This window comes from Sceloporus undulatus, chromosome 6 (assembly GCF_019175285.1).
Source record: "Sceloporus undulatus isolate JIND9_A2432 ecotype Alabama chromosome 6, SceUnd_v1.1, whole genome shotgun sequence".
NCBI classification, from domain to species: domain Eukaryota; kingdom Metazoa; phylum Chordata; class Lepidosauria; order Squamata; family Phrynosomatidae; genus Sceloporus; species Sceloporus undulatus.
The window spans coordinates 123,972,958-123,985,863 of NC_056527.1; the positions used below are offsets into that span (position 1 = coordinate 123,972,958).

A 12,906-nucleotide genomic window follows, 5' to 3' on the forward strand; every position below is an offset into this window, starting at 1 on the left:
CTTTTTTGTTTGCATTGTGCAAACAACACAATCTCCTTTTTGGCTGTAGCTCAGATGAGAGGAACATCGTACTTTTCCACCTTGCCTTCTGCAATGAGATTAAGCAAGTTGTTTTCACCATCCTCTTGCTTATTTTGGTCCTCTGTTTTTAATTGCCTTCTTGTTGATGTTGCCTTTGAGGTTTTTTTCCTGTTGGCTCTATGAGATTTGTGTTCAGGCTTGAACTTTAATTGCAATATGTACATATACATATATGTGTGTGTATGCATATGTATGTATGTATGTATGTATATATGGAAACTACCTTTGGAGTTGCTCTGGTGGAAAGATGGTCTGTAAATAATAGGAAGCACATAAACAGGCAGACTGCTAGGAATTTTGCAAAGGCCGTCTCCCTCTTTCTTCTCTAAATGAGAGACATATGGCTGAGTTAGTGCATCATCTTTCCCTCTTAATTGGTGCTCTCCTGGTCAAATAAACTAGGGCTACATCCGCACTGCAGGAATAATCCAGGTTGTCGCTGCTTTAACTGCCACGGCTCAATGCTATATAATTTAGCCTTCTCTGTCAGAGAGCTCTGGTGCCGCAACAAACTACAAACCCCAGGATTCTATAGGATGGTGCCAATGGCAGTTAAAGTGGTGTCAAACTGCATTATTTCTGCAGTGCAGATGCAACCTAGGAATAGGAGGCAGCTGGCAATACTTGGTAAACAGGCAAAGGACCACCAGTGCTTATATGTAGTTGCCTTATGGTGCAGCTACACTGTAGAAGTACAGTAATACAGTTTGACACTGCTTTAACTGCCATGGCTCCATTCTATGGAACCTTGGGATTTGTAGTTTTGTGAGGCACCAGCACTCTTTGGCAGAGAATACTAAAGACCTTGCAGAACTACAGGATCCAGGTTTCCATTGGTTGGAATTCCAGGGCTTAAAGTGGTGTCAAACTGCATTATATTTACAGGGCAGATGTACTCTTAGTTATGGTATTAGTATGTAGGGCTGCATCTGCACTGCAGAATTACTGTAGTGCAGTTCGATACTGCTTTAACTGCCAGCGATCATTGCTATGGAATGCTGCAATTTGTAGTTTTGTGAGAGATTTAGCCTCCCTTGTCAGAGAAGTTTGGTGCCCTGCCAAATTACAAATCCCATTATTCCATAGATGGAGCCATGGCATGTAAAGCATGGCATTAATTCTGCAGTGTGGCACTGTAGATGATAGCACTTTGATTCCACTTTTCATGGCCAGGGTTTCATCCTGTGGAATCCTGGGATTGTCATTGAAGGCAGGGGGATGCATAATTATCAGCCAGAGCGTTCTAGTGCTCATGCAAACTACAAATCCCAAGCTTCCAAAGAATCCAATCGTGGTCATTATAGTGGAATCTGGTGCTCTAACTGCAGAGTGTGAAAGGGACCCAGGACACATTTAATAAAAGGTGCATGCATTATGCAAGTAAGAAAATACATGTAAACTGTGCAAAAGAAGTAAATATTGCAAACCTGTATGAATTATGCACATTCCAGAATTCAGTGCGCATGTTCACGCTCTCTCTCTCTGATATAATTGTAGCTGAGAGCAAATGCACAGCCCTCTTTGCCATTTCTTTCCTCCCTTCGCCAGATCTGTTCTGCAGCCCCTTCAAACTTTGGGGGGGGGGGAAATGTTCTGCAGAGGACGAAGGGGGACATTTTCCTTGGATCCGCTACCAAGTGCGATATAAATCCATGCAAACATTTGATCCAGTACAACCAGCGCAACGGGGGAAACAGTCAACTCCTAATCCCACTGCAATTATAAGTAAAGCCAAGATTTGTGGCTGGCCTGTTGTAAACCCCGTCCGCCTTCCTTCCAGATGAGGTGTTAACTGTTTGCTTGAAGTATTCATTGCACTTTTAAAGTTCCTATTGGCAAAGCAGTGCAGCAGATATCCAGACTACAGTATACTGTTGTTGTTTTTAAAGGAGCAGGAAAATTGGGGATGATAGGTTATGAACCATTATAGATGATAGAGACTTTGTGGACTAGCCACATGGGAAGTCACTTGGGTAACTTTGGAAACTGTATTCATTCTTTACAGTAAGTGTAGACGGGGGAAATATGACATGAAGGGGAAGTTATGTTTTTCTATGGAAAGCATAGCTCAGTTGCAAGTTTGCTGTCTGGACATGCCTTAGATATCGAAAAGTCAAGGGGAAGTGGATGCCTGTCTCATCGATCACCTTCTCCTTTGGTTTCTTCCTCGTTGTTCCTAACTTACCTCTGGGCACTTTTTTTATCGCTGTAAAACCTGTTGGTTTCGCTAATTGTTTTCGTCATTACGAGAGGCCAATTTAAAACTGTGGTCGAATGACAAGTAGCTTCAAATACTTTTAGACACCTGTAATCTTCAAATGCTTGCAGACGTCTGTCATCTTTGCAGACTCACGCTTGCTCATAAACTTTCCCTCTGATCTGACACCTTCTGTGATTAGGATTCTTATCTGGAGGGTCTTCAACCAAGCAGCAATTTGAACCCAGACCCCTCGGTTGCATCTGCACTGTAGAAATAATGCAGTTTGACACCACTTGAATTGCTATGTCTCCATCCTACAGAATCCTGGGATGTGTAGTTTTGTGAGGCACCACCATTCTTTGGCAGAGAAGGTGAAAGACCTTGTAAAACTGCAAAATCCAGGATTTCATAATATGGAGCTACAACACTTAAAGTGATGTCAAATTGCATTATTTCTACAGTGCAGATGCATCCCTAGGACAACACCCAAACTACTACACCACTCTGGCTCAATATCAAAAATGCATCCTTCACACCCAGAAGTGGACTTCCAGCTGATACCAGGTTTTTGGGGAGAGGTGGGGGAAGTCCTTGTGTCCATCAGACGATCCAAGGGACAGAAAACTGGCCCCCAGATCCATCTCAGTTGCCCACCTCTCCCAGAAATGAATGCCAATGATAACAATACTTCATAGTGTTAGTACATGTTCCAAGGACAACTCCACTTGCATTGTCTTAGTAATCATTACGACAACTCTTCCAAATAAGTGAGTTCGCCCATTCAGCAGCCATTCATCAATTGTTCAGTGATCAAGGCCGAAAACAGATGCTGCAGTTTAACAGGGGTCAGAAGAAGCCCTTCAGTCATGTTGTGGGCCTGACGTTTGCAACTTGCTTTGCAGATGGACATCCAAGCGATTTGGATTCTGAATCGGCCATCTGCCTTGCCCCTTCCACATATGCTTCAGGCAGCTGGCTGGCTTAAAATACATTAAAATGGCACCTGTGTGCTATCAGCTTATCCTTCACTTAAACGATTTAACACCATCATTTTAAAGAACAGTTACAAAACTTCTTCAGAGACTTACAAAAGGATTGGTACGCTACAGTTACTAGCCAACCAGCACTGTTTTGTCAAGCAACTTGTACACCAATTTAACTGAAAAGCCATGGGACCAAAGAACCATAGAAATTTAGGGGGTTGATTAGATGAGGGTTGCATCCGCAGTGCAGAAACAATCCAGTTTGATCCCCCTTTAACTGCCATGGCTCAGTGCTAAGTAATTCTGTAGTTTTGTGACAAATTTAACCTTCTCTGTCAGAGATCTCTAGTGCTACAAGAAATACTATTCCCAGAATTCCATAGCATTGAACCAGGGAAGTTGAAGTGGCATGAAATTGGGTTATTTCTGCAGTGCGGATGCTGCTGAGATCTGGTGCCTTCTGGGTCGTTGGACTACCTCCATAAGTCAACTTTGACTTATGGTGACCCTATGAATGAGAAACCTCCAAGTCAGCTGTTGTTTCATGCCTTCAAGTTGTTTCTGACTTATGGTGACCCTATGCTGCATTTGTATGGACAAAAGCAGATATTTAGATGCCATATGGCCATATCGGCATTACAGACGAATTCAGCAGACAAAAATTAAGTAGCGATTTGATATAGAACGCAAATTGACGTAAAGGCAGCCCATTAACCGTTCCACCCAAGAATTTGTGAGAGATTCAGCTTCCTCCTCTGCGGTTTACCTGCTTGCTTGCAGAAGCACCTGTTACACTGGCACTAATAAGAAAAGTATGCGCACGCGCATCCTTGTGCCAAAAGAAGAGCCTCTGACTTCAAGCATACCTCTTCCTGCTTGCCATTTGAGCCAAAGGAGAATAAAAGACTTGCTAGGTCTTCAAGCAAAGCATGATAGCAGCTTCTGGCAACGCAGGCTGTGGTGTCTGCATACGTCACCCCACTGTTGATGGAGGGCCTCCCCACGAAAACCAGTTCTCCCCCCCACCCCATCCAAAGGTTTTTGTAGAAGACCCCCCTCTCTGGCCGTCCATCCCAGCTAGAGACAGAAGTCATTGTGTTCCTGGCTGGGAAGGGGTGGTTTCCTGCTGGCACCGAAACATGTAAATGCAGGAAATTCTTCCCCTGAAGGCTTTCTTTGTGTGTCTGGGGTTTGGAGGGGATGTTTTCTTGTTGGCTGTTAGGGTGAAGGTATTGAGTCTGGAAAGTAACAAGGACAAGGTAGACCATGGGAACCGACTCTCTTTCCCTTCCCCATCACTTTGCCTGAACTTGGCTGGCCTTGCCTGGTAGCCTGTCCAGGGCCTCATTCCCACTACATTTTAAACCGGTTTGCAAACCAGCTTCAAGTGTTTAAATGACCCTTGTTTGCACTTGAGCCAAGTCACAGATGCAGTTTGGAGAGGGAGGCCATACGCTAGACCCATTTATTGCACTTCTTTTTGATGCTCATTTCCCCCCCCCCCCCGTCTTTTGCAATAAACCGATTCAGCGCAAGTATGAATGGGATGCGAATCGAAATTGATTTTTAAAATGATGTGATCAGATGATTGTCCGCTGAAGAGGGTCCCTTTGGAATCAAATCATTGGTCAATGTGAACCAAGGAAATGTGACCGGGGCAAATGCAGTGTAAACCAAGCTCTGCTGTCGAATTAGTCCATCAATTTGGATTGCAAACTGATTTATTTGTAAGTGGGAATGAGGTCCAGGATTCTTGTCTTCCTCCAAGCTTTAACAGGGTTTTAGAGTAGTTCACGGTGAAAGACTCAACCAACGAAGCCCTGTTTGGATCCACGCTTTATAAGAGCTGCTGCTCTTCTGTTGTTGTTGAAAACCCTCTGGCCTGTTACAGACAGCCAAAATAAAGCTGCTCGAGTCACATGTGAAGTATGGTGTTTCAATGATGCATGCGTTCCTAAGAATCCAGAATCACACCAAAGCCACGCCCAGTTCTTAGGGCTGGAGCGTGGCTTTGGTGCGACTTCTGGACTCTTAGGACACATGCATCATTGAAACACCATACCTCCACTGTGACTCGAAGCAGCTTTATTTGGCTATCGTAACAGGCCTCTGAGTGTTTTCAAGTGCCACCTAAGAAGAGATTGAATATGGTGTGAAGGAAGAGCATTTGGGCTATTCTCTATGTATGTTTGAGGCCTTTCCTCAAACCCACCACATTGCTGCCCAATCAGCATGGTGTCAGGCAGCATCCTCTCCTGGGAGCTTGTGCCAGAGCTGCAAATCTTCCAACCTCTTGCTCCAGCAAAGAAGGGGGGGAAAGTATGATCGGTTTGTGGTTGTGCAAACTTCCTGTGTTGGTGTTTCTGGTGCTTTAGTCTTCTTCTTCTGCCCTCCCCAACGCCGTTTTTCTTCCACCGTCTGCACTGTGCCTCCCCACGCCTACTTCCTGATGAGAGGGAAGCCATAAATGTGGCCTAGGGCACCGAATGTCGGCGCTACCAATTACTCAGTCTCTGGGGACCTTGCTTCCCCTCCCCGGAACAAGGAGCCAGACCCACCCCCAATGAGACCCTTCTTTGCTCCTCAAGGCAAAAAGACCTCTGGTTTGCCGTCTCCAAGTTCTTGCTCTCTCTGCCTTTGCCTTCTGCATGCCTTGAAATGCCCGTTGATGGTTCTTCTACTACCTTTTTAACCCAAAGCTGACCATGTTTAGCCAGCAATGTAGTGTTGGGTTGCAGCTTCCGTCATCCTTTGCCCCTGGATGTTCTAACCAAGGCTGGTGAAAGTGGCACGGTCCAATAATGTCTAAGGGCCAAGGTTACCCATTTCTGATTTACTGCATATACTCATGATACCAGCCCCCCTTGGTATCTGCTGGAGTTGGTTTCCAGGACCCTCCGTGGATACCAAAATCTGTATCTACAGTATTTTATATCAGGATCCTGCACAGGATTCAAAGGGCACTTACAATCATTTAAAAGTCAAATACAACTAAAAAGGCTGGTGGACAGAGGAGAAGGAGAAACACAATAAATACTAAAAGTAATGAACTGGCAAGGGTTTACCAGTGTTGGCTGATAGATAGAAGCTGCCCTGTCACTCTTCTTGCATCTGGTTGCTCTGTGCCTTTGTCCCAGTTTGTGTCTTGGCAAATGAGAAGTATTCTACCTCCCCTGAGATTTTCTACCCCACTTTGTTAGAAGAAGTTCCAGCAATAGCCTTATAGAAGGTCAGTTTTCCAGTCAGAAGCAAGGACTGTTGCAGATTTACAGCATTCTTGCAGTATCTCCAAGGAGGGAACCGCGACAATGTGTTGTAACAAGAACAAGTCCTGCAGCACCTCAAAAACTAAAAATATCATCTGGCATGAGCTGCTTTGGACTAACCTTGAAGTCTAATCCATTAAAGATATGCCAGATGAAGCCTGTTAGTATTAAGGTCCCACATGACTTTTTCTTGCAATATCTATATTGTTTAGAAATGTGCGAACATGGCATATTTGCCATGCAATTGTCTAAGGACTTCCTATGCATGGCTCTGCATATCCAAACTGTACATTTTCAGCACATCGCAATTTACCAGCCCACAGTATTTCCCAAGATTTCTTGTCAACAGAGAGAGTGGCATCGTGTTTTTTATTTCATCAGGATCTATTTATTTAGCCTTTGCCAGGTGTTTGGGATCACTATCGTCATTGCATGTTGAACAGTTACGATCATCATTTTAATGAATAGCCATTCTTTGAGCTACTTTACTGTCTCATTCATCGTCATAAAAATCTAGGGCCACTGTTATTCTCCCTTTTTTATTGCTAGGAATGAAGAGACAAAAGCAAAGCATGAAAAATAAACCACCATCATCTTGGTGCTGGGACAGAGAGGAAGATAAGAGAGGAGGATTTTAGCACCATTATTGCAGTGTTTTGATGTTTACCTAATAGCCAGCATGGAAGAGATGCCTTCTCTTCTTATCAGGATCAGTCCCAACTTGCAGGATGCACACAGTCCAGTGTGGCCTTAACTGTGGCCCCTTTAGAAGTCCCTCGACTTACGATTTCCACCTGGGATGAAAGAAGCATGCAAAGAAATAAGACAGAAAGTAGGGTTGTGATAGTTGCTGTATCATGGAACCACTACTTTCCCTCTTATTTCTTTGCATGCTCATTTCCGTCCCATGACTTACTTCCCAAGAAGGGAATCTCCAGCCTGGGCACCAATCCAGCTGGTGATGGGTCCAGATTTGGTACGTGGTCTCACCTCTTTGTTTGACATTCAGGTACATGCCCCTATACTGGGAAGTTTGTCTTGCTCATGTTTCCAACCAGGAAGGGAAGATGTAAGCAAGCTTCAGTCAACTCAGACCTGAGACTGGACATAACAGGGTTCCTCACCCCATTCCACTCACGCCATATTCCCACTGGGAAATGTGAGTGTGTGGGGAAAATACCCTTCGTATCGCCATTTTGAGATAGCAAAGGCATTTGCTGCTGTGCTACAAGTGTCTTTCCCTTGTTAGATTCCTCTTTGAGTTTTTGTTCCCTTCTTTGCTTAGAGCTTGCTTCCCTGCCAGGTGCTTGCAGTCAGCAAGGCGGACTTTGCTGGCTTCATGGGTTGCAGGATGTGAGACCTGTGACAGGAAGACAAGCATTGGCTGCACTGTGTGGGCCACAAAACAGCTACTTTCCATCCCCAGTTCCCCTTCTGATGATACTCCATACTGGTAGGCATGAAAGAAGCCATAGGTCTGCTGCATCGTCTCTTTTGTGTATCGTGGTGCTTCGGTTTGAGGTCCCACAGGAGTTTGGGGATGCCTGCAGAATGTACCTGCATTACAATCTGGGGCTTCTATTTACGACAGAAAATGGGAAGGTTGTCTAGATGACTGAGGTTGGAGTATGGACTTCATGGCTTCTGAATTATATTTCCCATCTCTGAAAAACAAATTACAATGGCTAGAGAGTAATATTTCCATAGAGGTGGGATGGGTTTTTTCTTAGAAAAGCATGAAATAGTATTCTTTTTTCCTGGCTGCCTTGGAAAATCGTGGTGAATTCCCCTCTTTCTCTAGACTTGTGCAGCCTGCAAACGGGTGGCAGAATCTGGAGCATACCTGTGGAACCAGCTTTTGAAATTGTGTGTTGTTTGTTTTTAGTGTTATTGAACAAAACATTGGATTTGCACACCACCTCCTTCCAGTCCTTCACTTAGACTTTGCAATTTTTTCATCCTGTGGCCAAACTGTGGTCCTCTCCTGCTGAAACCTGCGAGCAATAATTTTGGTCTTGTTCAGCATCACATTATCTTGAATCCTTAAGCCTCTGAAAGACTCATGACATCTTCTTTGATTTTATTTATCTCAGGCCCCACCAATTGTTGTGGTCATTTCCTTTGCTGCTGCTAGAACTGCCATGTCAGTGACTGTGAACCTTATGGGTCCAGCTCCCTGGGGCTTCCGAATAACAGGGGAAGGGACTTCCGGAAGCCCATCATGGTCTCTAAGGTAAGCATTTCTTTTTCCATGTCCATGCATTTCAGGTATTGTGAATGCTCAAGTTCCATTGTATACATTAATATGGCATAGAAAAAAAAGGTGTCCATTATATAAAATAACATAATCAAACTTTGCTTTTTTGGAATATATATAATATACAGTGTGTATATATAGATAGATAGATAGTAGATAAAGATAATAGTAATAGATATAGATATAATATAGATATTTTCAAGCTGTGGATGGTGGAATCCATGGATTGAAAATCTGGTGTGGGCATAGAGACCATCTGCATGCCTTCTGAATAATGCACTCTGCTTTGATGAAACACCTCATTGGGGACTCTTGAGTGGAATTTCCTTTGGGGAAATTTGAGGTGGAGCACAGACCTTAGTTGGCCTCAGCTGTTCCTGCCCTGAATGTCTGTGGAGTTTCGCAGGACATCCTGGAATGCTGAGCATTTTCTTGCTGCTTTAGAGGGCTCTGCGTTTGCTTGGGGGCAAAGTCTGTAAAGGAAGCTGCCTCTTTCTCTGGATGGGCACCACGCCAAGCATAGACCCTTCAGTCTAATGAGGAGAACAAATCCTGTTTATCATTCTCCCCACCCGCTCCCATTGCCCCTCAAAGAATCTGACTCCCTGGGAACTTGAAGTCTCCATAGCGCGTGCATATGGACTGCAAGCAGCAGGGGTCTAATATATTTGTTCCTGTCTCCGATGTCCAGTTTTTCGCCAAAGGACATTCTCTGTTTTTCAGCCTGGTTGGGAAGGAAAGGAGCAACAGCATGCGTTCTGCTTGTGTTGTTTGCCCTGCTAGTGAAAGCCAAAGTGGGATGTTGAATCTTCCCATATTGTGTGTCTGCAATAATCTTTTTTTATAAAGTTTATTATTAAAACAAACAAATATCAAACCTTCGACATCCATCCATCCGTCAACCTCTAATAAATAAAGAACATAAAAGAAAACATATAATAAATTTTCCATTCTCGTCATCATCACTTCAAAAGTCTTCCATGTTATTTCATACTACATCCTACCAAAATATAGTGGGAACCACGCTTTGCTGTCGAATCGATCCATTGATTCGGATCACACACCAATTTATCTGTAAGTAGGAATGGGGCCTTAGGTTACACGGTGCATATTTTTCTGTGAGAGATGCTGGTGATTTGACATGATTTGGAAGGTGTGGGATGGTTTCAAAAGTAGCAGTTATCCTGAATCCACAAAGAACTGTTTGCATCACCAAGAAAGTTTTGCTTAGTTGGCTCTTTGCTTTGGGTGGCTGTGCATTAGGCAGGAACCCTGCATTCCAGCCATGCACTTTTCATTATGAAAATGCTGCTTTTGCATATACGATTATTATCTCTGGGATAACTAAATCACATTTATCGGTTGGTGGTGATGGTGACAATGGCTCCTCGTGTCCTTTTCGCTTTTGCCACTTTTGCATTTGTAAAATGTGTCAGAGGCTGATGGGATGCAAGGTAACATGTTTCAGGCTTCCGAACTTGGTAAACAAGCTCCCCTCTTGTGGCTTCTAAGCTATTCTCATTGGATCCATGCTAATAAACAGAACCACTTTCTTTTAACTCTAGGGATCCAGAACATGGTTTGCTCCCTGGGGTTGCTGGGTGAACTACTTTTCCTTAGCAACAGCTTTCTCAGTTTACCTAATGATAAATTCAATATTTATTACTATTTTTGGTGGAGGAAGGAATTAAAAGGGCAAGGGGCCAGTTTTACATTTACTGTAGTTTCTGTCTTTCTGCAAAACCTTGCACATGAGACTGTCATCTACATGCAACATATAAAGAACTGGGTTGGGCACCCATGATTCTTCTGGTGTTTTGTTGGACTGCACCTCCCATAATCCCTAGTCATTGGCTATTTTGGTTGGTTGCATGGAACTTTTTTTAGTGGCTATTAATATTGCTGCACCTGTTAAAATGTTTTGTATAAAGCTTTTGTTTTCGGAACTTGTTAATACATTCCAACTATGTATTAAAGGGAGTGTTATAATTAAGTGACAAAATTCATTGGGTGATTTTTTTTTCCAAGTAGGTGTACATATTTGACCACTTAGTATATTTTGGTAGGCATATATTGAGGTGATGTAAACAGGATCAAATTGCTTTTTCCATTCCATTCCCAGTTTATCATAGAAAAAGAGCTTCCCTAAGTGCTGTGTAATTTGGAAACTGGTGTCTTTTCCCTCCCACAAGAGTTGTGGGTCTAGATCAAAGTTCTCAATGGCCTTATCTGGGGCTATTTTGGCTTTTAACTTGCTTTTTCTTAGCTATTATGAGTTAAATGCATAGTGGGTTTACTCCAATCTCTGGAGGAATGCAGGAGCTGAAGTAGAGCCTTGCTTTGGAAAAGTTAGTGCCACCCAAAAAGGGGAGAAATTTGGTGCACTTATTTGTTTTGCTTTAGCAAATTTAATTCAGTTACTCTCTTGGAATGTTTTTTGTCAGGCTTAATTAACTTTTTCTGCTAAGCATAGCATTCCAAATCCACTTTTAATCTTTAATATAAAGTGGGTGCATGGACTCTTAATAGGGGTTAATTTAGCCCTTATTATGAACTAATCCAAAGAACTCTTTCATGCAGATGCTTGTTTGGTTACTGGGGACAGAGCCAGTAAGGGCAAAGTGTGCAAAGAAAATAGGCATAAGATGCTCCTATTTATTTTCCTTGGAGTTGGTACAGTTGAGGGGAAAGGACATTTTCTTTCCAGCAATTGAATTGCGGTTGCGCCTGCCTTCTTCTCCTTATATATACAGGTAACTGAACGTGGTAAAGCAGCCCAAGGAGATCTTCGACCTGGTGATGTTATTGTCTCTATCAATGGAGAGAGGACTTCTGAGATGCTCAATGTGGAGGCACAGAACAAGATTAAGCAGAGCTCTGGGCAGCTTCAGCTGTTGGTTGACAGGTGAGTATAGTTGTTGTTGTTGTTGTTGTTGTTGTTGTGGTTGACAGGTGAGTGTAGTAGTAGTTGTTGTTGTTGTTGTGTGATTCAAGTCATTTCCAAATTATGGTGAGCCTAAGGCAAGCCTATCGTGGGGTTTTCTTGGCAAGTTTCTTTAGAGGCCGTTAGCCATTGCTATCCTCTGAGGCTGAGAGTGTGTGACACACCCAAGTGGGTTTCTATTTCTGAGCAGGGATTTGAACCCTGGTCTCCAGAGTCATAGTCCAATGCTCAAACGATGCTGAGCTTACCTGTAGCCAATGCCAAATGAATTGGAGGCAATTGCTCAATCTCATGGATAACTTTAGCAGTCTCCATGAAGGTGTCCATTTCTCCCCTGAGAGCATGGAAAGATTTTGTTGTTGTTGTCATTGTTACTGCACAATGCCCCAAATGCCAGTGACCATGCTGGCAAAGGGATTCTGGAAATTGTAGGCCCAAAGCATACCTTTTCCAACATCTGCTTCCACTGTGGCTTCAATTTTGGCATTCTTGATAGCCAGCTAAAATAATAGCTAACAGTAACTGATTAAAGAGTTGAGAAACTGGAAGGAGCCATTCTGGAGTTGAAGCTTGGCAAGAGTTACACTGCATTTTCCCCGTATAGACTTTTGTAGCCTTTCTTTCCATTTTTGTTTGCCTCTGACTGAGGCCAATTGGGCACCGCAAATCTTAAACCGTCCTGTTTTGGAAACTTTAACGTCAGGGTTAGATGTGGGTAGTGGGTTAATGCACTGACATTCAGGAACTGGTGCTCTAGCAAGTTTCATGCTATAAAAGTATGGACAATGGAGCTGATGGACTGTGCCAGAACTTGGTGTAGTACCAGGCTTCCCCAAGAGTTCTTTTGGTGCAAAACACTGACACACTTTACTACTACAAGACAAGCTTTACTGGTAGTAAATGATGCAGCAGATGATACACACAGAGAAATATTCCAGCACTTTCACAGATGCGGTCCAAGATCTTCTTACAGCTAGTGATAGAATAGCCCCTCAAATCAATTCTACCCAAATTGTCCTGAGTTGGGGTGCATGTCCTTTTAATGTGTGTGTTTTAATTGAGGTTGGGAATTTGTAAATCCTTTTTGTTCCCTGCCTCAATCCATGTAGAGAGGTGGGTAAGAAATAATAATAATAATAATAATAATAATAATAATAATAATAATAATAATAATA

The 12,906-nt window shown here is 43.2% G+C and overlaps 1 protein-coding gene across 1 annotated transcript in view; it reads left to right on the forward strand.

Annotated features, from left to right (window-relative positions):
• The first annotated feature begins 8,648 nt into the window (after positions 1-8,648).
• The window catches only part of PDLIM2 (PDZ and LIM domain 2), a 32,072-nt gene continuing 27,814 nt past the window's right edge, over positions 8,649-12,906 (forward strand). The window contains 3 exon segments of the mRNA XM_042475197.1: positions 8,649-8,723; positions 8,726-8,763; positions 11,541-11,692. Coding sequence (XP_042331131.1) covers positions 8,672-8,723; positions 8,726-8,763; positions 11,541-11,692 — 242 coding nt within the window. The 5' untranslated portion in view covers positions 8,649-8,671.